This window comes from Puma concolor, chromosome E4, assembly GCF_028749965.1.
Source record: "Puma concolor isolate L17-30 chromosome E4, mPumCon1.1.hap2, whole genome shotgun sequence".
Taxonomy (NCBI): domain Eukaryota; kingdom Metazoa; phylum Chordata; class Mammalia; order Carnivora; family Felidae; genus Puma; species Puma concolor.
The window spans coordinates 659,288-683,203 of NC_141683.1; the positions used below are offsets into that span (position 1 = coordinate 659,288).

The 23,916-nt window shown below is 62.6% G+C and overlaps 1 protein-coding gene across 7 annotated transcripts; it reads left to right on the plus strand.

Annotated features, from left to right (window-relative positions):
• Positions 1–20,913, plus strand: ATP8B2 (ATPase phospholipid transporting 8B2). Of its 7 annotated transcripts, none has more exons than XM_086694428.1 (27): positions 1–172; positions 3,203–3,270; positions 5,242–5,300; positions 5,625–5,738; positions 5,854–5,952; positions 6,174–6,235; positions 6,335–6,407; positions 6,708–6,778; positions 7,008–7,087; positions 7,914–8,072; positions 8,257–8,345; positions 10,069–10,265; positions 12,362–12,570; positions 13,204–13,247; positions 13,524–13,689; positions 13,811–13,999; positions 14,174–14,289; positions 14,373–14,537; positions 14,640–14,751; positions 14,851–14,956; positions 15,047–15,191; positions 15,391–15,574; positions 15,686–15,909; positions 16,280–16,363; positions 16,622–16,867; positions 16,993–17,131; positions 17,635–18,255. In XM_086694428.1, exons 2-27 carry the CDS (start codon positions 3,240–3,242, stop codon positions 18,117–18,119), a joined length of 3,648 nt encoding a protein of 1,215 aa, XP_086550554.1. In that variant the 5' UTR covers positions 1–172; positions 3,203–3,239; the 3' UTR covers positions 18,120–18,255. The 7 variants fall into 7 exon arrangements, with proteins under 7 accessions (XP_086550554.1, XP_086550555.1, XP_086550552.1 ...); XM_086694429.1 differs by lacking the exon at positions 1–172 and adding an exon at positions 2,898–3,017; XM_086694426.1 differs by lacking the exons at positions 1–172; positions 17,635–18,255 and adding exons at positions 18,951–19,081; positions 19,268–20,913.
• Positions 20,914–23,916: the final 3,003 nt, after the last annotated feature.

A 23,916-nucleotide genomic window follows, 5' to 3' on the forward strand; every position in this document is an offset into this window, starting at 1 on the left:
CGCCCCGCCGTGGCCGAAACTGACACAAAGTAGCGGGCCGAGCCCCGGGGGAGCGGGGCTGCAGCTGGGGGCGGGAGCCCGCGGGGAGCCGAGCCGAGCGCCCCCCGCCGCAGCCCCTGGCATGGGCAGCACGGGGCGGCCGGGGCGGGCGCCGGGCGCGGCGCGCTGAGAGGTGAGGCGGGGCGGGCGGGGCGTCGCGGGGGCGAGGGTGTGGGTGCCTGGGGCTCGGGGGTCCGGGGGCCGTCCGCCCGGCGGAGGATGGGGGTCTGGGGGCCGTGCGCCCGGCGGAGGATGGGGGTCCGGCGGCCTGGGGCTGGGGGGTCCGGGGGCCGTGCGCCCGGCGGAGGATGGGGGTCCGGCGGCCTGGGGCTGGGGGGTCCGGGGGCCGTGCGCCCGGCGGAGGATGGGGGTCCGGCGGCCTGGGGCTGCGGGTCCGGGGGCCGTGCGTCTGGCGAAGGATAGGGGTCCGGAGACCTGGGGGTCCGGGGGCCGTGCTTCTGGCGGAGGATGGGGGTCCGGGAGCCGTGCGCCTGGCAGAGGATGGGGGGCCTGGGGCTGGGGGGTCCGGGGGCCGTGTGTCTGGCAAAGGATGGGGGTCCGGAGACCTGGGGCTGGGGGTCCGGGGGCCGTGTGTCTGGCAGAGGATGGGGGTCCGGAGACCTGGGGCTGGGGGGGGGTGGGGGCCATGCGCCTGGCGGAGGGTGGGGGCCTGGGGCTGGGAGTCCGGGGGCCTTGCGCTCTGCGGAGGATGGGGGGCCCGGGGGCTGGGGGTCCGGGGTGCGTGCTCCTGGCGGAGGATGAGGGGCCCGGGAGGTTGGGGGTCTGGGGTGCGTGCGCCCGGCGGAGGATGGGGGCCCGGGAGCTGGCGCCCGGCGGAGGGTGGGGTGCTTAAGGGCGGGGGCACGGCGCAGTAACCCCGGGCCGAGGGTCTGCGCGCCCTGAGAAGGGGTTTCGGGCTGGTCTTCTGCGGGTGGAGGAGGTCTCTGTGCGTACGGACTGCCAGGGGTGCCGGGGCGAGGGGCCCAGGGGATTAGGAGCTGGGGGCCCCGTCCTGGCTTGTGTCCTTGGCGATGTAAAGTAGCAGGGTCGCCGGGGGTCTAGGATTCCTCTTCCTTCTGTTCCCACCCTGACCTGCCTGCCTCCTCGGAAGGAAGGGCTCAGACTCTCAGGGTTTGGGCTGGAAGGCAGCAGGGACCAGTCCCGCAGGAGCAGCCGTGTTCCTCCATGGATCTTGCCTTCTTCCCAGAACTGGCTATTTTTATCCCAAATGTGGCTGCAGAGGGGGCTGGGGCAGGGCGACAGGCAGGACGACGTGGCCGGTGCGCCTGATGGTTCAGGAAACCCAGGCTGTGTGAGGCTTGGGAGGAGTGAGAGGGTCCCTGTTCCAGGTCGCCACTGCTGTTCTCTCCCTATGAGCCCGCCCCTCCGGCCCCCCCCACCCCCCTTCCAGGAGGAGGTCTGGGACCAAGTCTCACTTTGGTTCCTCCCAGGGTCTGAGGCGTGAAACAACTTTTCTGCTCCCCGTGCAGTTTCCTGACTCCTAAAAGGGTGTGTGGTTCCTTTATTAATTCCTTCATAGGGTCCCAAACCCACATCTTCAGGCCAGTGGTGTTTCTTGACTGCCTCCCTTGCCGAGGGTGGGGCTGCAGCTTGTGGTGCCCACCCTTCCATCCTCCCCTTTACTCTTTCTGTCCACACCCCACCCTGCGGTGACTCATACTCCAGACTGGGTGGAGACCCTGGCCAGGGCCCCTGGAGGAGGGCTTGGCATCCCTGAACCGAGGATGAGGTTTTTCCTCCCAGGCCAGGCACCCTTGGAGGCTGGTTTTGGGGAGGGTCTGGGAGGATTTCTGCCTGATCTGGGGCTCAGATAGGGAGTCAGGGTTAGTGAAGGGACGGAGGCTGGTGTGGGCCCCCGGCTGTGGCCTGAGTCTGTAATTACAGAGGTTGGGCAGACAGGCAATTAGTATCTTTTCGGGTTGACAGGCAGGCAGGCTGTGCACAGGAGACTGGAGTCAGGGGAACGAACCGGGGGGGGGGGGATTTTTATCCCGACAGAGGCAGGGGTCACAAGAGTGCCTGGAGCCTGGCGGGCAGTTTCCTGTGGGTCATGCTGGGGATAGGGATGAGGCTCTGTGACCCTGCCTTATAGGTCAGGCCTTATACTTCTATAGGTGAAGGGAGGGACGTGGGAAGATGGAAGGAAGCAAGGGGCTGTGTGACTGATGCTCCCGGAGCCTACGTCTGCTGCCACCCCGACTGGGCTGGACTTGTGGGGGCAACAGAGGGCGACTCCCCACCGGGGTTGGCAAGGCCCTGCTGCTGGCCCAAAAGGGCAGCTGACCCACACTGAGAGGAAGTGGCTTGGGGGCTGTGTTCAGGAAGTGAAGGCCATGCCTCTAGGGTGAGCTCCTTGGAGGAGGTGAGAATAAGCTGGGGGGTGTGAACACTAGAGGAGATGAGAATGGGCTGGGGGGTGAGCACTAGAGGTGAGAGTGGGCTGGGGGTGTGTGAGCACTAGAGGAGGTGAGAATGGGGGGGGTGTGAGCACTGGAGGAGGTGAGAATGGGGGGTGTGAGCACTGGAGGAGGTGAGAATGGGGTGGGGGTGAGCCCTAGAGAAGGTGAGAATAGGCTGGGGGGTGAGCACTAGAGGTGAGAATAGGCTGGGGGGGGGTGTGAGCCCTAGAGGAGGTGAGAATGGGCTGGGGGTGTGAGCACTGGAGGAGGTGAGAATGGGCTGGGAGGTGTGAGCACTGGAGGTGAGAATGGAGGCCCCAGTGGTGGGGACTGGGGGGGGGGGGGTGTAAATTTTGAGCAGGGCGGAGCTGCTGCCCGTTTCCTGAGGCTCTGCCAGGTGTTTCCTGGCCCGGGCTCCCTCGGCCCCACCCTTGGTAGAAATTCTGCTTTCCAGTGAGCACGGCCACCCGGAGGGCACGCGGAGGGCACCCGGCGTCCGTTCCCCTGGGATGGGTCTCCGGGGAACTGTGCCCTCCTGTGTGGCCACTTCCTTTCCCTGTAGGTCTTGGCTTCTGTTAGGCGTCAGTCCTGACGCGCGCGCACACCCCCTTCCAGGGCCGAGGCCTGGGGGAGGCAGTGGGGGAAGGTCAGAGCTGGGGGAGGGAACCTTCCGAGGAGTGTGAAGAGGGGAATAAAGAGGTACCCCGGCTTTCTGACCTCACGCCTGTGTCACCTTCCTGCAGGGTCTCCCATGGGATTGCTGGGACCTTGCTGGGTGAAATGGCGCTGTGTGCAAAAAAGCGCCCCCCAGGTAAGACGGCGGGGGGGGCGGATCGCGGGATGTGGGGATTGGGTGTTACCATGGCTCAGGGAGCAAGGGGAACAGGGACCACTGGCTGGGTGTGAAGGAGGGTGGCTCACAGCCCCGCCCATCCTGGGGGGGGGGGCGCCTAGGGGCGCGAATTCTTCCCCTGCATGCCCTAGCCGGGCGCTCCTAGCGGGGTCGCGGGGGCACCTGCCCGTCGTCTCGGGAGGCTTCGTCTTGGGCCTGGGGAGCTGTGTTCCCATCTTGTCAGCGCATCGCTCCCTCGGCGCCCCCTCCCGCCGGGTTTTCCTGCGGGCGGGGGCGGGAGGAAAGCGGTTGCCCGGACGACACTGGCGGGGAGGGCCCCCCCCCGGGGGCGGGGCTCGGAGGCATCGCCTACGCGGCGCGCGGGCAGGCGCTGCCCTGCGGGCGGGGGGCGGAGCCGGGGCGCGCGGGCGGCCGGGCCTGGGGGCGGCGGCGGTCGCGGGGATGGCCGGGGCTGCAGGTGGGGCGCGCGCCCGGCGGCCGGGGCTCCTGCGCCTGCCGGGGGGGCCGCCGCGTCGGCGCTGCTGAGGCCGAGGACAGACCGACAGACTGCCCGCTCTGCCCCCGTTCAAACCGGGATCATGACGGTCCCCAAGGAGATGCCCGAGAAGTGGGCCCGGGCCGGGGCGCCCCCCTCCTGGAGCGGAAAGAAGCCCTCTTGGGGGACAGGTAACGGGAGCTGCGCCCGGCGGCCGCCCGAGCCGTGCTTCCCCTCTGCGCCCTCCCGTTCGGTGCCCCCAGCCTTTCCTGGGCTTCTCCGTTCCAGACCCCGAGGTCCCTGCCGCTCCCTGGCAGGAGTCTCCCCCCGAGGGGCCCCCTCTGCGCTGCGGCAGTTCCTGGGAGTGAAGTGTCCCCGTGGGGACGGGGACGGGACGGACCGCTGAGTGGGCAGAGGATGCTGTGGTCTGAGGCTTTGCTGCAGGCGGGCTCGGAGGGGTGAGGGGAGGAGAGGGGAGGGGCAGGCTCTGGAATGCTGCCTTTGGCTCCAGCCCGGGGAGGATGCGGTGTTTACTGCCCCAAGACACCCCCCCCCCGCTTCTCAGCCTCTGGCCCTTGGGACAGAGGTGGGCTGGGGAGCCCTTCACTGGGCGCCCCCGTGTTCCGGGACCCAAACGTGCTGCCTGCAGCCCCAGGTCGGGGGATGCTCCACATAGGTGTTGCTCAATTGTCACTTGGTTAGTGGCAACTGTGTTGTTTAAGTGCGGATGGCACAGGAAGGGTTACAGTTCGGGAACAGCCCTTCAGAGTACATCCCGTTCCTGCCTCGTTCGTCCCTGTCTTGGTCTGCATGACCCGTATCCCTGACCCCCCTTCTCCTACTTGAAGAGGAGCTTTGAAATAAGGTGATGTCATTGTGGGCCAGTCAGAAGGCGCTGCTGGTGACATGTGACAAGCAGAGGCTCCTGGAGGGGGTACACACGTGGGACCGTGGGCCGGGATGCTGCCGCAGAGGCAGAGCGGTTGTAGAGCACGGTGACCCTGTCTTGCTGTCCCTCCCCCCCCCCCCCCCCGCAGGTTAGGAGCATAGGAGCAGGGCTACCATGGCTGGATCTGGGGGGGTGGGGGGGCGGTGCTCCCAGGAGAAGGATGCTTTTTGTCTTCAGCTGCTATTTCTCTGGGGATTCCTGAGGCCATAAAGCCTAAGGTGTTAATTAAAGGGACGGGGGAGGGGACCTGAGTGCCCCTAGCAGCCTTGCTGCTGTCGGTGAGGAAGGGAGAGGGAGAGGCTGTCTTGTCCTGGGAACAAATGCCCGCAGAGCCCCGTGGCCAGGCTGGTGGTGACAGGGACCAGAGGGAAGAATTGAGTGACACCTCAGGCGTGGGATCGACTCCCTCAAACTGTGTACTGTGGAAAGAGCCCCGGGCCCTCAGCGGAAGGCCCTGACGAGGCGGCCGGTAGCCCCCGCTGAGTGCCGCGTCACTCTGTTGCAGAAGAAGAGAGGAGGGCGCGAGCCAACGACCGAGAGTACAATGAGAAGTTCCAGTACGCGGTGAGTGAGTAGCCGCCTGCTCCCCTCCGGCTCCCCTCCGGCGTGCAAAAGGGCAAAGGCCTGGGTTGGGGGGGGTAGGGGGGGCAGGCAGCCTCCTGGCACCTCTCCACCTGCGACCGCTGAACCTAACTTCTCGCTCCTTCGCCTGTCAGCGCAGGAGGGCACGTGCAGCCCATGAGACGCCCTGGTCTCTGCCCTCTCCTCCTCCCACACCTGTGGTGGCTGGCTTCTGGGGGCAGAGGTTTGGGAAGTGCAGGTGGAGGGTGCAGCCTCCCTCTGGTTCTGGGTCACGGTGAGAAGCCGCCTTGTCATCTTCTGCCGTAGAGTAACTGCATCAAGACCTCCAAGTACAATATTCTCACCTTCCTGCCTGTCAACCTCTTCGAGCAGTTCCAGGAAGTGGCCAATACCTACTTCCTGTTCCTTCTCATTCTGCAGGTGAGTGTCCTATAGCCGACCCTCTGCAGCTCATGAAGCCGAGTAAAGTCGGGGAAGAGAGGTCGGGCAGGAGCACTGGCGTGGATGGGGCCTCAGAGCCCTCTTGCCCTTGTAGTTGATTCCGCAGGTGTCTTCCCTTTCCTGGTTCACCACCATTGTGCCTTTGGTCCTTGTCCTTGCCATCACAGCTGTGAAAGATGCCACCGACGATTACGTGAGTCGCTCCTGTCCCCGCGCCCCTTCCTCGCTTCCACTCCCACCTCGCTGTCCTCCATGTCCTTGGTATTTTGGCCAGGGACAGGGGCGGAGCCAGGGAGGGGGTAGATCTGTGGACAGGTGCACACAAGGTGGAGGCAGCGCTCTCTGCATCCCGCAGTCATCTCGGTCCCCGAAGGCGGGGGCGGTGTCTCACTGTCTCCGTTGTCTCGTCTTCAGTTCCGCCACAAGAGTGACAACCAGGTGAATAACCGGCAGTCTCAAGTGCTGATCGATGGAAGGTGAGTGCCTGCTGGACACCGAGGGCCCTCGGGAGGAAGGGTCCCCTGGGACTTCCTCTAGCTCCTGACCTCCTCTGCTCTGTCTGGTCACTACTTCAGCCTCCAGCAAGAGCAGTGGATGAATGTCCGTGTTGGCGATATCATCAAACTAGAAAATAACCAGTTTGTGGCGGTAAGGGACAGGTGCCCCTCTAGGCCTACGAGGCTCTTCCCTTTGGTTTTGTTTTTGGGTTTTTTTGGCAGAAAGAAGCGAGTCTTTCATGGTTTACTACTGCCTCTTAAACACCTATGGAAGGAAACTTCCTTGAGTGGGAAGCTTCTTGTCCTCTTAGCACACCTGGGCCTGACTCCTTTCTGGCCATTCATGCTTGGGACTAAGCAAACCCAGAACACTGAGGGAAGGGAGGGACCAGGGAAGTGTGCGTTGTGATGCAGGATGGTCTTCAGGCTCCTCACCAGGCTTTCTCTCCAGGCGGATCTCCTCCTCCTTTCCAGCAGTGAGCCCCACGGTCTGTGTTACATCGAGACAGCGGAGCTTGATGGGTAAGTCGGACGCCTGGTGTCACACATCTTCTGCCTCCTTAAGGGTAGGAGGCTTGTGTTTTGGAAGAGGTTCCCAGGTCTGGGATCTATACCCTTTGGAAACTTTAGGGGTCGAAGGCTTTGAGCCACTCAGTCATGTGGAGGAGGGTGATGCCCTGAGGTCAGGTGCCCCCGGGTGGAATGTGGGGGAAGGGAAGAGAACCAGGACTCAGGGATGCTGTCCTTCCAGAGAGACCAACATGAAAGTGCGGCAGGCTATTCCGGTCACCTCGGAGCTGGGGGACATCAGCAGGCTCGCCAAGTTTGATGGTGAGTGATTTGGGGGAGCGGCCTTCAGGTGGAGGACGTGGGTTGGGTTTTGAGGTTTCCTCTGCACGTTCTCCTTTTTGCTGTGCTGCAGCTCCCGGGACTTGTCTTTGTCGCAGTGGTGGTCGGCAGGGGGGTGGGGGTCAAGATGCCAGGCGGCTCTCCAGTTCATGGCCATTTCCAGGGGTCCTCAGGGCTGATAGCTCCCTCCTGGCTGTGTATGTTGAGAGAAATTCAGTTTCTTCTTCTCATTCAGCTCCAAATGACGATATGTAGTCCTTCTAACAAGAGGAGCCGTAGTGGGTATAAGGAAAAACCACCCAGCTCCACCCGCCTTAGGCGGCCAGGCACACTGTATCCGTCCGCGCTTTGTCTGTGTTCACGCAACTGTGAGCACAGAGCAGTGGGATCCTGCTGTACCCAGATCTCTACGCCCTGCCTTTGTTTCAGCTATTAAATTCGTCGTCTGTGTCTTACCGTTACTTATAGAAACGTACCCCGATGTAGCAACTGCGTCAAGTTGTGCCATTGACGTATCGTATTGTATTCAACTGCCCCTCGACTGTTCAGTTGTTTCTAGTTTTTTGCCGCTCAAAGAATGCTTCGGTAAACTTGTGGCCTGTGCCGTGCTTGCCGTAGGACACAGTCCCCAGAGTGGGACCGCTGGGCCCGAGGGTCCGTGACTTTCGATCTCCATTCATTCCTCCCCCAAAGTTGCCCGGGTCCGCGTGCTCCCGGCCGTGTGTGGCGGTACCTGTCTGGCCGCCGGCCGCCTCGCCGTCAGGCTGTGGACGGCGCCGGCGGTGACGGTGCTCTGCGTTCCGCTCAGGTGAGGTGGTCTGCGAGCCTCCGAACAACAAGCTGGACAAGTTCAGTGGGGCCCTTTACTGGAAGGAGAGCAAGTTCCCGCTGAGCAACCAGAACATGCTCCTGCGGGGCTGCGTGCTGCGTAACACCGAGTGGTGCTTCGGGCTGGTGGTCTTTGCAGGTGAGCCTCCTGGGGTGCAGGGGAAGAAGAGTAAGCGGGGGAGCCTCGGCCGCCCTCAGGCACGTGGGAGGCGCCTCGGGATAGCCTCTGTCTCCTCCACTCCCGTGCTGCAGTCGGGGTCCACGGGCAGGAGCCCAGGGGCAGATGGGCTGTTCGTTCCGCAGCCCCTGCCACTGCTTCCTAGGTCCTGACACTAAGCTGATGCAGAACAGCGGCAGGACGAAGTTCAAGAGAACGAGTATTGATCGCCTAATGAACACCCTGGTGCTCTGGGTGAGTCCTCACACAGGCCCCTGGCCTCCGGTGCCCGGGCCGGTGCTCCCACCTGGCCTGCCTGGTCAGCAGTGGAGCTTTAGGTTTTGGTTTTAAAATTTTTTTTTTTTTTTTCAACGTTTATTTATTTTTGGGACAGAGAGAGAGCATGAACGGGGGAGGGTCAGAGAGAGAGGGAGACACAGAATCGGAAACAGGCTCCAGGCTCTGAGCCATCAGCCCAGAGCCCGACGCGGGGCTCGAACTCACGGACCGCGAGATCGTGACCTGGCTGAAGTCGGACGCTTAACCGACTGCGCCACCCAGGCGCCCCTAGGTTTTGGTTTTAAAGCCACCGGCAGGTCAGCCACTCACGGGCAGTGTTGATTTCGGGCCCCCTTCAGGCTTGGAGGATGTTGTTTAAAAAACCCGTAGGAAGGTGTGTGAATCAAGAACTTGAAGGGAGTAAATCATGTCTTCCCCTCTCTGGGTTCCAGTCACGGTGGTAACTTTGTGCAGCTTGTGACCTTCTGTTTGCTTTTGCCAGAGGGACAGGGAGGCCTCCGTGGGGTGGGGAGGGAGGGGAAAGAAAAAGTTCCTTTAGGCCTTTTCCCCGACTTCTAAGAGTGGAGGACCCCAAAGGAAAAGTTTCTGTTTTAGTTTTTGGCACTTCCTGAATTCTCGTCTTGTCTGGCTAGAAACTTGAGCTCCTTGCTGGGCTCTCCTCCCCTTCTGGAGCCCCTGCCCTCCTGCCAGCCTGCGAAGGCTGGGCCAAGTTCCAGTGGGCCAGGTTCTGCTCTGGCCTCCAAGGGTCTGTGGAGACCCAGCCTCTGGGAGCGCGGTTCATTCTGTCGCACGAAGGCTCTCATCGCCCCCTGGCGGTCCTTGGGCACCTGGGTGGCTGCTGTCAGTGGATGCTGCTTTGGAAATACAGTGGTGTCGGTTTTTTCTTCTGGCCACTGAAACTTTTTTATGATCCTTTTTCAGGGACTCCAAGATTTACATTTTTATTTTTTTTAGATGTTTGTTTATTTAGAGAGAGAGAGAGAGAGAGACAGAGGGAAGGGCAGAGAGAGAGAGAAAGAGAGAGAGAGAGAGAGAGAATCCCAAACAGACCCCACGCTGTCAGCACAGAGTCCAATGTGGGGCTCAATCCCATGAACCATGAGACCATGACCTGAGCTGAAATCGAGCGTCGGGTACTTAACTGACTGAGCCGCCCAGGCACTCCCCAGATTCAGACGTTCAAAAGAATTTTTTACAACCTTTAGAAGATTTTCTATTCACAGTAATCTGCATCTGTGAAGACACCGTTTGCTTCCCTGATTGAAAAAGCTTTTTGGTACTCCGTACGAGATAGCGAACATCACAGAAACTGGACGTTTTTGTTGGCTTGTGGAAGCTTAATTAGCCCAAGTAAATGGGTGGTTTCCACCAAACTGCCTCGTTACGTTGGGAGCAGGTTGCTCACACCCGTTCTTGCCATCTCGGAAGGTTCCGTGGTGGCAGACTGGGGAGCTGTGCGGCTGTTGGGGCTTCCCCATCATACAGTTAAGCAAGATGTTCGGGGAGAGGCCGCGTGATGGTCACCGGTTCTGGCCGCTTCCCGCTGGAGCATGCCGCCATTTTAAAGATGTCTGAGCTTTTGAGGGTGTGGACGTAGGAGTGGTGACCTTCAGGGAGGTGCTTGATTTCGGAGGGTTCCTAAGTAGCAGCCTAGCCTCTGCTTCTCATTTGTCGCCAGATTTTTGGATTCCTGGTCTGCATGGGGGTGATCCTGGCCATCGGCAATGCCATCTGGGAGCACGAGGTCGGGACGCGTTTCCAGGTCTACTTGCCCTGGGACGAGGCGGTGGACAGTGCCTTCTTCTCTGGCTTCCTCTCCTTCTGGTCCTACATCATCATCCTCAACACCGTCGTGCCCATATCGCTCTATGTCAGGTACGCACTGCTGTGCCCTGGAGTCTGCCGGGCAGCACAGGTGGCCCCCAGGCAAACGTTTCTGTGAAGGTGAGCCCTTTGGGGGAGGAACCCAAACCTGCTATTTGTGCCTCGAGCTTCTTGCCCTCTGATCCTCTGCGCATGGAGCAAACTTCACGCGGCTTCCTGGCACTTTGGACCGTGTCAGAGCAAGATCTGTGTGGATTTCTTGGGCACGTGTCGTTTGCACACCACCTTTGTACTGTGCTGCCTCCAGAGACGTGTTAGGAACGGGCCTCCTTCCGAGTGTCGGTCTGGGGAGGGAGCCATCTAAACCCTGATGGGAGCAAGTGCCGCGGAGTCAGTCTACCTGCAGGCCGGCATGGGGCGCAGCTGTGGGCGCCCTCCAGGGCGGCTGGGGGCAGGGGAGATGCCGCCCTCTTGCCGCGATGCCGTGTGGGAGGCACAGAGTCCCACAGGAGTGGGCAGGGCATCGCTCGCTGGGCAGTGGGTCGGGACACATCTGAGGAGGCAGCTGGGCCGAGGGAAGGTGGAGCCCGAGCGAGCGGGGAGGCATGCGGGTGGGACCGGGGAGTGGCCACAGTTCAGCCGCCACCGCGGTGAGAGGGCAGCCCGGGGCCCAGGGTCTCGGTCCTCGCCCCGGAGGGTGTTGGCTCTGTGCCGGTAGACTGCGTACGTAGTAAACCATCGGAAGATTTTTCACAGCGGATCCCAGGAATGCTTCGGGAAGCGCTGGCTGTCGGTGGCCAGCAGCCGGACCGGGATGTAGCCGATCTCTAGGGTGTTTGAGGTGAAGAGAATGTTGACAGGGACCCGCCGGGGAGGAAGGAGTAGGAAGAGAGGAAGGAGGAAATTTCCCTTTGTTCTTCGAGCCTTGCGCTTAAGATAAGGGGACCAGAGACGCTGGGAAGGAAACACTTTCCGGGTGCTCGGGACTCTTCCCACGTGCCGTGTCTGGTTCACAGGCTCCCCCAGGTAGTCCTCCCTTGCCCCCCCCCCCCCCCCACGGCAGTGGGAGAAGACGCGCCCTGGGGGGTAGAGTGGGGCTTTTCTAGGTCCTTGAGCCGCGGCGTGGCCACGTGTAAAACGGGAACAGTCCGGTTCCACCTTTGTAGGGACGCCTTGATACTCCATTGGCAGGAGACACTAGACTGGAAAATAAACTTTCGAAGGGGGTTCCTGTGAGCCCTCACGTGGACCGTGTGTGCTTTGCTGCCATCGCTGGCTCCTCGTTTCTGCTGAAATGCTTTCTCGTTTGCAATCTGACTCTCCCCCATCTCTGGGCTTGCTGTCTGGGTTTCGGATCCAGTGCCCCCGGCTGCAGCCTGAGAAAGCCTCTTGCTGAGTCAGGCTCCAGGGTGTGTTGGGGGGCGCGACCCGCTCGGTGGGGAGAAGGCCGAGAAGACCCCTCCAGCCAGCTGCGCGTTTGCCGGGTAACTGGGTCCTGGTCCAGCCTCGGTCGGGTCAGAAGCAGGGTTCCAGGTGCGCCCCGCGCCCCGATGTGTGCTGGCCCGACGGCCACCTCCCTGGGGCGCTGGCAGTCCGTACCCCAAAGGCAGCGCCCTGCAGGCAAGAGGACGGGGAGGACCCTGGGATGTGGAAAGCGCCCTGTCGCTCGGCATTGTTTCCCCACACGGAGTGGGCGTCTGCGGCCGCCTTGCGCCCTTTCAGAGAGCCGGAGGCCTGAGCCGGGCGGAAGGAGAGGGCTCGCCGTGGGCAGTGAGCGCCAGGGCCCTCCTGTCTGTCTGTCTTCTCTTCTTTCCTCACACACTTTCTCTCGTTTTCTCCGCACGGGCTCTGTGTTACTAGCGTCGAGGTAAGAGCTCGCCGAGAGCCTGGTCCGCGGTCCCTCTCTGTCTGCCTGCACTGTGTGTCCTGCCTGCCCAGGCCCCGTGCACCTTCTTGTCTGGAGAGCGCCGGAGGGTCGGGGTCGGGGGCCGTCCTTGCCCTTCCCGCCCAGGCGTCCACTCTGTCCGTCCGTCCGTCCGTCCGTCTGTCCGTCCCCAGGCGGGGGGCTTGCGGCGAAGGCCCCTGTGGGCGGGGGCCTCCTCGGCTTCCTGCCTGAGCCTCGTGCCCTGCCCCCGCGCCCCTTGCAGCGTGGAGGTCATCCGCCTGGGCCACAGCTACTTCATCAACTGGGACAGGAAGATGTTCTGCGTGAAGAAGCAGACGCCCGCCGAGGCCCGCACCACCACCCTGAACGAGGAGCTGGGCCAGGTGGAGTACGTCTTCTCCGACAAGACGGGCACGCTCACCCAGAACGTCATGGTCTTCCACAAGTGCTCCGTCCGCGGCCGCAGCTACGGTAGGGCGCGCGGCGAGGGCCTGGGGCCCCTGTCCCGCTTCCGTCCCGCTGGGTCTGGGGGGCCAGGAGAGCGTGCGCTTGGCACCCCCGGTCAGGACACGGCCGCGGAGCCCCTCCCCTGCCCTCTGCGGATGCCCTCTCCCCGGTCTTGGCCCCAGGCAGGAGGGGGCTCCCCGGCTGCTTGAGGTGAAGCCCGAGACGCTGGGCGTCCGTGCGGCTCCCCGTGCTGCTGCTCAGGGCCCTTGTGAGTCTCTGGAATGTGACTGTGTCTTCGGGGCGGCCGAGCCACGGGGTGGCTGGGGACAGGGTGTGTGGGACCTGGCTCTTACAGTGAGCCCCTCTCTGCTTTCTGTACTGGCTCGGGCCCGCGGCTGGCGTGTGGGGCTTGGTCTGTCGTTAGGCCTGTAGGGTGACCAGCACCTGCGGGGACCGGGGAGCCCTGGCAGGAGAGCGGGGGGGCTCGGGGGCCGTGACCCTCAGGCCCGGGTGCCTGGAGTCAGGGGTGCGAATCTGTGTTAGTTGGCTCGGGGTTTGGGGTTGAGGGTCCCCGACGCTGTGGGGATTCTGTGCCGGCTTCTCTGCTGCTCCGAGAGAGCTCTGACCGTGTCTCTCCTTCTGTCCCGGAGTGTGTAGGGGACGTGTTTGATGTCCTGGGACACAAAGCTGAACTGGGAGAGGTAAGGTCCAGCCTCCAGGGTTACTCTCCGTGCCGATTAAATACAGGTCGCCTGACCCGTAGCGGCGGGTGTAGACAGTGGGGTGCGTTCTCTGGTCAAGAAGCAGAAGCCGCTTGGAGAAACGGGTGTTTGCAGGAGAACTGGTAGCAGGAGTGAGGGTTTTGGGGTTCACAGTGGGCAGCGTCTGGATCCTCTGGGCAGGAGACCGGGTGGGGGCAGCCCCCCCAGACGCAGCCTGGCTCCCAGCCTCTGCTCGTTGCCCCCTTTCCTCTGCAGAGACCACAGCCCGTCGACTTCTCCTTCAACCCTCTGGCTGACAAGAAGTTCCTATTCTGGGACCCCACCCTCTTGGAGGCCGTCAAGATGGGGGACCCCCACACCCATGAGTTCTTCCGGCTCCTCTCCCTGTGTCATACCGTCATGTCGGAAGAGAAGAACGAGGGTGAGTCGGGCTGACTCGCAGCCTCGAGTCTGTCCTGGGGCGCGGCCAGGCAGGGTGTCCTGGCGGGACGTGCGGCTCCAGGTGGCCACTCGCAGCGTGTGTGTCCTTCCCGCCCACTCAGGAGAGCTGTACTACAAAGCGCAGTCCCCGGATGAGGGGGCCCTGGTAACCGCGGCCAGGAACTTCGGTTTCGTGTTCCGCTCTCGCACCCCCAAAACCATCACTGTCCACGAGATGGGCACTGCCGTCACCTATCAGCTGCTGGCCATCCTGGACTTCAATAATATCCGCAAGCGGATGTCGGTCATAGGTGAGGCCGGGACGGGGGTTGTCGGCGAGGCTGGGAGTGGACTGCTGGGGGCATGCGGGGCAGCGTCCTGGCCTGGACTGGGTAAGGTGTGCTGGGTGGTCCTTGTTCGTGTGTCGAGGTTGGGGGTCTCTGCCTGCCTGAGTCTGGGACTTTCTCCTCCTGTGGGGATCATAGTGCGGAACCCAGAGGGGAGGATCCGACTCTACTGCAAAGGGGCTGACACCATCCTGCTGGACAGGCTCCACCCTTCTACCCAGGAGCTGCTCAACACCACCACTGACCACCTGAACGTAGGTGTGGGGAGCAGGGCCTCGGTTCTGAACTCAGTGTGCTGGGAGGGGTGGGGCCAGGGTGACCTTGGCTCCGTCCCCAGGAGTACGCAGGGGAAGGGCTGAGGACCCTGGTTCTGGCCTACAAGGACCTAGAAGAAGAGTACTATGAGGAGTGGGCCCAGCGACGGCTCCAAGCCAGTCTGGCCCAGGACAGCCGGGAGGACAGGCTGGCCAGCGTGTACGAGGAGGTTGAGAGCGACATGATGGTACGGGCTGCCGCGTGGGCCGGGGGGGGGGGGGGCGGGGGGGGCGTCGGGGAGGGCTCGTGCCTGGGACTGTCCCGTCAGGGCCCCTTGTGGGATTTGCAGCTGCTGGGTGCCACGGCCATTGAGGACAGGCTGCAGCAAGGGGTTCCGGAGACCATTGCCCTCCTGACGCTGGCCAACATCAAGATCTGGGTGCTGACCGGGGACAAGCAAGGTGAGAGGCATAGGAAACTACGTCGGGAGCACCAGGCCTGTCGCAAGTCAGACCTCAGGCCGGACAGGGTGCTGACCTCGTCGGCCTCTCCGTTGGTAGAGACGGCTGTGAACATCGGCTATTCCTGCAAGATGCTGACGGACGATGTGACGGAGGTGTTCGTCGTCACCGGCCACACTGTTCTGGAAGTGCGGGAGGAGCTCAGGTAGCCGGAGGCCCGCGGCAGGCAGAGGTCCCCCACTTCCAAGGCCCTGCCCCGGTCCCGGAAGCCCACAGCTGCGTTTCGACCCCCCAGGAAAGCCCGGGAGAAGATGATGGACTCACCCCACACCGTGGGGAACGGCTTCACCTGCCAGGAGAAACGTCCTTCCTCCAAGCTCACGTCTGTCCTGGAGGCTGTCGCTGGGGAGTACGCCCTGGTCATCAACGGGCACAGCCTGGTGAGCGTCCCCGTGCGTCGTCGGGGAGGCCTTCCCAGGGAGCGCTTCTCCCCGCACGGCTGCTGCGCCTGCTTTGTCTCCCCTTGTCCCTTGTGGTCACGCCCCTGACCTCACCGCAGGGCCGTGGCCTTTATGGGCTGGGAGGAGTGGCTCCCGGTCCCCCGGGGAGGACCGTGTTCTCTCAGGCTCTGTGTTGCAGGCGCACGCGCTGGAGGCAGACATGGAGCTGGAGTTCCTGGAGACGGCCTGTGCCTGCAAGGCCGTCATCTGCTGCCGCGTGACCCCTTTGCAGAAGGCACAGGTGGTGGAACTGGTTAAGAAGCACAAGAAGGCCGTGACCCTCGCCATTGGGGACGGAGCCAACGACGTCAGCATGATCAAAAGTGAGTGTGGATGTGCAAACGGGGTGGGGGCGGGGGGGGGGCGGTCCGCCGTTACAGGGACTCTGAACGTGTGGCCTCTGCCCCCCACCCCGTCCCCACTCGTCCCCGCAGCGGCCCACATTGGCGTGGGCATCAGCGGACAGGAGGGCATCCAGGCGGTGCTGGCCTCCGACTACTCCTTCTCCCAGTTCAAGTTCCTGCAGCGCCTCCTGCTGGTGCACGGGCGCTGGTCCTACCTGCGCATGTGCAAGTTCCTCTGCTACTTCTTCTACAAGAACTTCGCCTTCACCATGGTCCACTTCTGGTTTGGCTTCTTCTGTGGTTTCTCAGCCCAGGTAGGGGCCTGCTGCTCACCTGTCTGAGCTCCTCGGGGCACAGGCCTTCCATCCTGTCCGTCGGTCAGTCCCCCTAGGGCCCGGCTGTTGTCTGGCTCACGTCTGGTTGTCCAGGGGGGGTCCGGCTGGCTCCAGCTCAGCCGGAGCACTTGACCCTTGATCTCGGGGTCGTGAGTTCAAGCCCCCCCCCCCCCCATTGGGTGTGGAGCCTGCTTAAAACAAAACAAAAACCAACGTTTGTCGAGGGAATAGAGACAGGTTCCAGAAAATTCCATGGGCGCTGTGTGCCGCTCAGCATCCTGTTTCTGCCTGATCTGTGCTGAAGAGAGACTACTGTTCACGCCTCTCTTGCCCTCTGCTCTCTCTGCAGACCGTCTACGACCAATATTTCATCACGCTCTACAACATCGTGTACACCTCCCTTCCGGTCCTGGCTATGGGGGTCTTCGACCAGGTCAGGGGGGCCGGGGTATCCAGCGGGGCGGGGAGGGACTGCGCGGATGGCAGCACGTGTCCCCACTGCCTGTGGTGCCTCGGGAGGCGGCTCTCGCGCTTGGCCGCAGTGGCCCGTGACCCCCTGGGGTGCTGGACGAAGACGGGCGGGGGACAGCTGGCTCGAGGTGGAGTTTCTCGGGCGAAGAATTTGGAAGGGCGGGGGCCGAGGCGCGCTGTGCCCTCTCCCGTCCTGAGGCCTCCCGGGCCTGCCCTGCAGGACGTCCCCGAGCAGCGGAGCATGGAGTACCCTAAGCTGTACGAGCCGGGCCAGCTCAACCTCCTCTTCAACAAGCGGGAGTTCTTTATCTGCATCGCGCAGGGCATCTACGCATCCGTGCTCGTGTTCTTCCTCCCCTACGGGGTGTTTGCCGAGGCCGCGCGGGATGACGGCGCCCAACTGGCCGACTATCAGTCTTTCGCAGTCACCGTGGCCACCTCGCTGGTCATCGTCGTGAGCGTGCAGGTGGGGGTGGGGGGGACCCGGGACCCACGACCCGCCCCCGCCCCCGCTCCCACCTGGGGGCTTGCCCTGGGCGGGGAGGGGCCCGGGGGCATGCTCCGCCTGCCTGTGACCACTGCTTGCCGCAGATCGGGCTGGACACGGGCTACTGGACGGCCATCAACCACTTCTTCATCTGGGGCAGCCTGGCGGTCTACTTCGCCATTCTCTTCGCCATGCACAGCGATGGGCTCTTCCGCATGTTCCCGAACCAGTTCCGGTTCGTGGGTGAGTCCCCAGGGCTGCTGTCGGAGTCCGGGGGGGGGCCGGCTGTTCCAGACCAACGGGGCGTCTGTCCAGCGCCTGTGTGCGAGGCGCTCTGCGAGGCGTCTCCGACGCAGGCCCGGCCCTCAGAGGGCGTGACAGTGAGGAGTGGTCCCACCAGGCCGCGCGGGGTCAGGCTCAGAGGGAGGTCAGGGTCAAGCAGGGGCCGACCTCCAGGTCAGCGAGACGACTGCACGGGGTGGTCAGGGGCAGCCCCACGGAGGAGGCTGCTGTGGGTAGAGCGGAGCCCGGGCTGTGGGTTCTGATCCTAGGCCGGAATGCCAGAAGCGGAAATGGCTGGAAAGGTAGGACATCCGAGGTGTCGGATGGATCGTCAGGCTGTCAGACGTGCTTCTGACTTACCAAGAGCTTTTTTCTGTTGTTTTTGTGAGGAAAGAGAGGGGCGTGCTGTAGAAACAGCAGTGTGGTGGCCAGTGGCACCCGCTGTATGCCTCCCCCTCTCCCAGGTGTTGGGGGTCTGTCCGTCTGTCCGTCCGGGGACATCCAGTCAGCACCCGCTGTGTGCCTTCCCCTCTCCCAGGTGTTGGGGGGTCTGTCCGTCTGTCCGTCCGGGGACATCCAGTCAGCACCCGCTGTGTGCCTCCCCCTCTCCCAGGTGTTGGGGGTCTGTCCGTCTGTCCGTCCGGGGACATCCAGTCAGCACCCGCTGTGTGCCTCCCCCTCTCGCAGGTGCTGGGGATCTTGTCTGTCCAGGGGGCATTTAGTCAGCGCCTCCTCTATGCCTCCCACTCTCCCGGGTGTTGGGGGTCTGTCCGTCCGTCCCAGGGGCAGCCCTGCTGTATGCCTCCCACTCTTCCTGGTGGTGGGGGTCTATCCGTCTGTCTGTCCAGGGACATCCAGTCAGCACCTGCTGTATGCCTCCCACTCTCCCGGGTGCTGGGGATTTTGTCTGTCCCGGGGGCATCTAGTCAGCACCTGCTGTAGGAATTGACAGAAACAGGCAACATCCTTTCTCTCATGGATTTCAGTGAGATTTCTGGATTTCAGGATTTCTTTCATGGTTTCAGTGAGAGACACGAGAGCTTACACATCAACAGATAAAACATGTAGAAGTAGTAAGAGGGTGGAGAGGGACAGGGACGGTCAGGGAAGACCTTGGAGAAGGGACACCGGCACAGAGAAGTGTGAATAAAGGGGGGGCAGAGCTGGGGGGAGAGAGCCAGGACGAGGAAGCCGGAAGGGAGGGGGCTTCCCCAGGGGTCCCCGCCGCAGAGGGGAGGCTGGCGGGCAGGACCTGGCTGTGTGTGTCAGGGGGTAAGAATGGGTCCAGATCGTTAAGCCCTTCTAGTTCAGGGTCAGGAGTTTGAATTATAATTGAAATATGGCAGGAGGTCACTGGAGGGTTAGGGGCGGGGAAGCGTCAGAGACCCGATGGTGCTTTGAAGGGCGGCTCTTACCGGTTCGTGGATGACAGAGGGCAAGGGCGGAGATGGGACCAGTTAGCAAGGCTCTGGTGACCATCTGGGTGAGGGCGCGAGGGAGGCAGGCGGCCGCGGCCTCCTTCCCAGGTGGACGGGGGCGTCCGAGGGAGGAGTCAGGGTTGACTCGGGGCTTTTGGAGCAGCTGAGCGGGTGGTGGCATCTCCTGAGCCGGGAGGCCCTGGAGCAGGGCGTAGGGGTGGGGGTGCAGGGGGGCCGTGAGACGGCAGCAGAGGCGTCCGGTGGAGGTCCGAGGTTCTGGGGAAACACGTTTGGGCGGCGGGGACGGCTCCGGAGCTGACGCGGGCTGCCCCTCGTCTGCCTGTGGCCCCCCACGTCCGCAGGCAATGCCCAGAGCAGCCTGGCCCAGCCCACCGTGTGGCTGACCATCGCGCTCACCACGGTCGTCTGCATCCTGCCTGTGGTCGCCTTTCGCTTCCTCAAGCTGAGCCTGAAGCCCGATCTCTCTGACACGGTGAGCGCCCGGCTGTCTGCTTGGGGCTGGGACCCCGTGTCAGAAAGTCCCCGGGCTCGAGTGCCCGCACTCCCGGCCGCGTGGTGGTCCCGAGAGATCCCCCCCTCCCCCACTCTGTCCTGGGCGCTCCGGGCCCCCTCCCCGAGGAGTCCGCCCCCGACGCGGCCCCTCGCCACCCGCCCCCAGGTGCGCTACAGCCAGCTGGTGAGGAAGAAGAGGGCCCAGCACCACCGCACGCGGAGGCCCGGCCGCACCAGCTCCCGCCGCTCGGGCTACGCCTTCGCCCACCAGGAGGGCTTCGGGGAGCTCATCATGTCCGGCAAGAACATGCGGCTCAGCTCCCTGGGGCTGGCCGGCTTCGCCACGCGCTCCGGCTCCGGCTGGATCGAGAGCCTGCGCAGGAAGAGGAGTGACAGCCCGGGCAGCCCCCCCGACAAGCCCCTGAAGGGCTGATGCCCCCCCCCCCCCCCCTGCGGATTCCGGCCCAGACAGGGCTCAGACGCGGAACCAAAAACAGAAGGGCCCGAGGTTGGGTCCGCCCCTGCCCTGCCTGGGGCCCGTGGGGAGGCTCAAATCTCTGTATTTTTTTACTCCCTCCGGACCCCCACCCCAGGGGCCGAGAGCCCCTGTTCCTGAATTACACAAGAATGTAACGCCATCGCCGGGAAGCCAGGGACCTGCTGGGGCCCGCGTGCCCCTCACGTCGTGTGCGTCTCTCCTTGATTTGTGTTTGTGTCTGGTTCCATTTTGTCTTTTTTATTTGGCAAGTGGAGGGGGCCTCTGAGCGACTTTTATGTTGCAGGAGAGGGGGCTGGTCCACAGGAGGGTCCCTCCCCCCCCCCCCCCCCCAGCCACCGGGCTGCACGGGGTGGCTGGGGTGGGACCCCTGCCCGCGCCTCTGGCTGCTGGTGGGCCCTTGGGGCTGGTGGAGCACAGAGGAGGATCTGGTCCCATCGGAGTCTCCTTCCTCACCTTGAGAGTGAAGTGCTACCCCTCCCCGAACACACGTCCCTTCCTGGGTCCTGAGTCCTGCTGGTATTGGGCTAGGGCCTTGGGAGGGTGGCCTGTCCTTCTCAGTGACGTCAAGCTGGGTGTAAGATGTTGTCCTAAAAACAAACATTTCTTTAAATGTGGGTTTGAGTTCCCTGCAGAGTCCTGTCTTCCCTTCCTCCTCCTCCTGCATTTTCCTGCACCCGCACCCAGCCGTGCGGCGGGGTCCACGCTCCTCCCTCTGGTAAACAAGGGGTCCCACCCCTCCCGCCAGCAGCCCGCAGGAGGGGGGCCCGGGCGCCTGTCCTTCCTCCCCACCGTCCACACCGCCCATCAGGCCTCTCCTGGGCTGCTTGGTACCAGTTCAGTCTTGGCAGTGGGGGGGGGGGGGGGTGCTGAGGGATGGCGTGTGGCTGGAAGGGGTGTGCAACTCTCACACTCGATGTGGGCGCCTCCTGGGAGGTGCACTGGGCAGGGGGGAAAGGGCAGGGGTCCCTTCTGGCCGCACAGTTTACAAACCCAACATCACGTCTGTTTGTGTGTCTCTCAAGGTGAGAGTCTGATTTTTATACCAAAGAGGAAATGATTTTTTTTCATATTTGGTTTGTCTATATTATATAAATATATATATAAATATATATATATATATATATACAGTTATATATATATTATTTTTTTGGTTCTCTCTCGTTTTTCAGGGAGGGAGGAAAGTACCAAGTTGCATTGAGCTGTAATTAAGGAACATTCTGTATAATTTATGGCACATTTCTATACTTGCAAGAATTCTATCATTTTATGGACATAAGAGAAAAAATGCCTTTTTATAAAATTCCAGTTTCTGAGACGTGTGTCATTTGTGTGTCTTCTAATGTTTCTTCAAGTCTGGTGGTAAAAGTAAGGCCAGCTTTCTGAGAGGAATTGAGTGGGTGGGGCTATGGGGAGGGGGGCGGGGTGGGGGCTGGTGGTGGGGGCTGCCGGCGGGGGGGGGGGGGGGGCGGGTGGCTGGTGAGGAGGGCTGGCGGTGGGTCCTAGGTGCCCCCTGCAGGCTTCTGGGACCATGTGTCAGCTAGAAGGTGGGCAGACCTCGGGGACTGTGTGCGGCCAATGGCTGGGTGCTTAGGGCCTTGAACCATTTGCTTTTCCAGACAGAAGCCAACCGCAGCTTCCTAACACATGCCAAGTGGGTGGGGAAAGAAACAGGTAAACAGTGTGAGTCGCTTTTTTTTAGCCCCTAGTCGGAGCCTTCCCTCTGGCCTGGCCCTCCAGTCCCCTGTCGTCCTGGCAGGGGCAGGAATTTGAGGTCAGCAGATAAAGTGAGCTTTCCTGCAGGGCAGGGGGAGTGGGGGAGGCCCTGGATCCCTGGGGGCCAAGTGGCGCCCCTCCCGCCTCCCCCTTCCCCTGTGACCTAACCAGCCTTCTGTCACGAGTGACAATCTTCCTCTTTTTCTTTGCTAATGGGCTGGAGGGGGGAGTGGGGAGCAGATCGCTTTTCTCCTTGAGGAGAAATCGTCCAGGGTGGTGTGGCCCCCACAGGGCCCTGCACACACGCTGGCACCTGCCTGCAGCCTCTCCCTGGGTCCTTCCAGAACCCTGAGCCTCCGGCAACCACCCCCCCCACCCCCACTCCCCCAGGACAGGGAAACAGGCCTTAATCCACTGAGGCTGGCTGGGCTCCCAGCTTCCTTGTCTGGGTCACCCTTCTGGCGACGCCCCCAGCCCCACCCCCGCCTGAGACAGACCCTCCCGTGCTGTGGGTTTGCGGGGGGATGGGAGGGGAGAGGAGGTCCTGCTCAACCACGGAGGAACTGTCTCCCCCTGCTCCCCAGGTGCACGTGGGGACCAGCGGCTGTCACGGCCACCCGACACACCTTCCACCCTGTGAACCGTGTGAGGCGCCTGGCGCCAGGCCCCCACTGCTCCCCCTTGACTTCCCGCTTCCTTGCACGCACTGTGGACCTGGGCACATGGCCCTGTTGCCACCGCTCTCCTGCCTGTTCACCCGGACTCGGCAGATGGGTCTGAGGGCGCCACGCTCCCACGGGCACCCCAAGTGCCTGGAGCCGTGTCCTCCCAGATTGCAGCCTGGGGCTCAGCCGTCCTTTCCCTGCACACAGATGGCCTCTGACCTCTGCTGCTCACTCGCTCTCCTGCCAGATCCCAGGCCACAGTCCCCTGCTCCGCGGGCAGAGCAGGGCACGGCCCCCATCCAGCAGGCCCCTCTGGCTACTGGGATTTCACCTCTTTCCTCCGCCCCTTCCCTCCGCCACCCTGCCTCAGCTGCCCACCCCTGGAGGGGCCGCTCTGCCTGTCCCGACCTTCCCTTCATCTGTTTCCCTGAGCTCAGCCCAATGTCCGCCCCCACCTCTCTCCCCGGCCCTTGCCCATCTCCCACCCCCTAGTATCACCTTCGACCCTCGGCGGCTGTCCAGCGGACATTTCCAGGTCCGATCTTGCTTGCGGTCTCGTCCTTGCATCTGGCTTTGTTGGCCACGGTCATCGCTGCTCCCTGGCTGCTCTGGGAGATCTTCCTCTGCTCTTTGCCACCAGGGCTCCTTCTTGGCTCTGAGCTCTTCTGGTTTGCTCAAGGTCCTTACGCGGCTCCGTTGAAACCCGGGGTTTAAATGAGATCTGGGAGGGGCGCCTGGGCGGCTCAGTCAGCCGGGCGTCGCACTCTTGATTTCCGCTCAGGTCGTGATCTCACGGTTTGTGGGTTTGAGCCCCGCGTTGGGCTCTGCGCTGGCAGCGTGGAGCCCGCTTGGGATTCTCTCTCTCTCAAAATAAATAAACAAACATTTAACATAAACAAGTAAAAATAAGTGAGATTTGGGATTGTCCCTATCATTCACCTCCGGACTGGACTTCTTTCCCCGCCCCCCACGCTCTAGGCCTTGGTATCTGACCGACCCTCAGGCGTCTCCACTCCGATGACCCGCCAGCCGTTCACATCCAGCACGTCCCAGATCGAATGTTATTTTCCTCATCCGCTCCTCCTGCTGGGTCCCACACTTCGGTGAATGGCAAACTATGTCCACAGTCACCCGAACCAGACCAGACACACAAGTCCTGGGGGAAAGCCCAGCGCGTCTGTTCTGGTGCCGTCATGCGTACATTTTATGCTCCCTGACGCGGAGCATGGGACGAATTGAACTGATGTCCTGAGCTGCTGTTTCCCGGGGACGGCGACCGAGTCAGGGTCACGATGTACCTGTCTGCCCCTGCAGGAGGAGCCTGAAAACAGAGAGTCTCACGCTGGCCTCCCTGGTCACACAGGGGAAGGGGAGAGATGTGCTGGACCAGACTGCCGTGTCCAGCCGCGTGCCCGCCAGAGCCCATGAAGACCCAGGGCTGTGGACTGTGGTCTCCACAAGGAGGGACCTCTCAGCGGAGTCCCAGCACTAACAGCTGAGCTCTGGAGCTGAAGGGAGGGGCTGAATTCTCCCTCTTATCTCTGTTTCCAGAACAAAGTCGGGAAAGCCTACACCCATGTGTTACCATTGTGTGGGGGTGTGAGTTCGGCGTGCTGGACCCTTAGGTCAGGGACAGGAGAGGTCCAGATCCAGTGCAGGCCCTCCTCTGGTTCTGGTCTGCTCTCAGATCCAGTGCAGGCCCTCCTCTGCGGCCTCGGTGTCCGACCCCAGGGAGAGACTCCCAGACCTGCTGGGGCGTGCAGCTCTCCGCGCAGAAGGATCTGGTACTCCGTCTTGCTGGGCTGACAAGGAGGGGAGGCCTTTCCCAAACATCTCCTAGGGCCTAGAACCGATAAAAACAAACAAAACTCTGGGGTGTTTTCCCTTAAGAAATGTTTCCGGACAGAGAACATAGGAGTCCCCTACGCTAGGACTTCC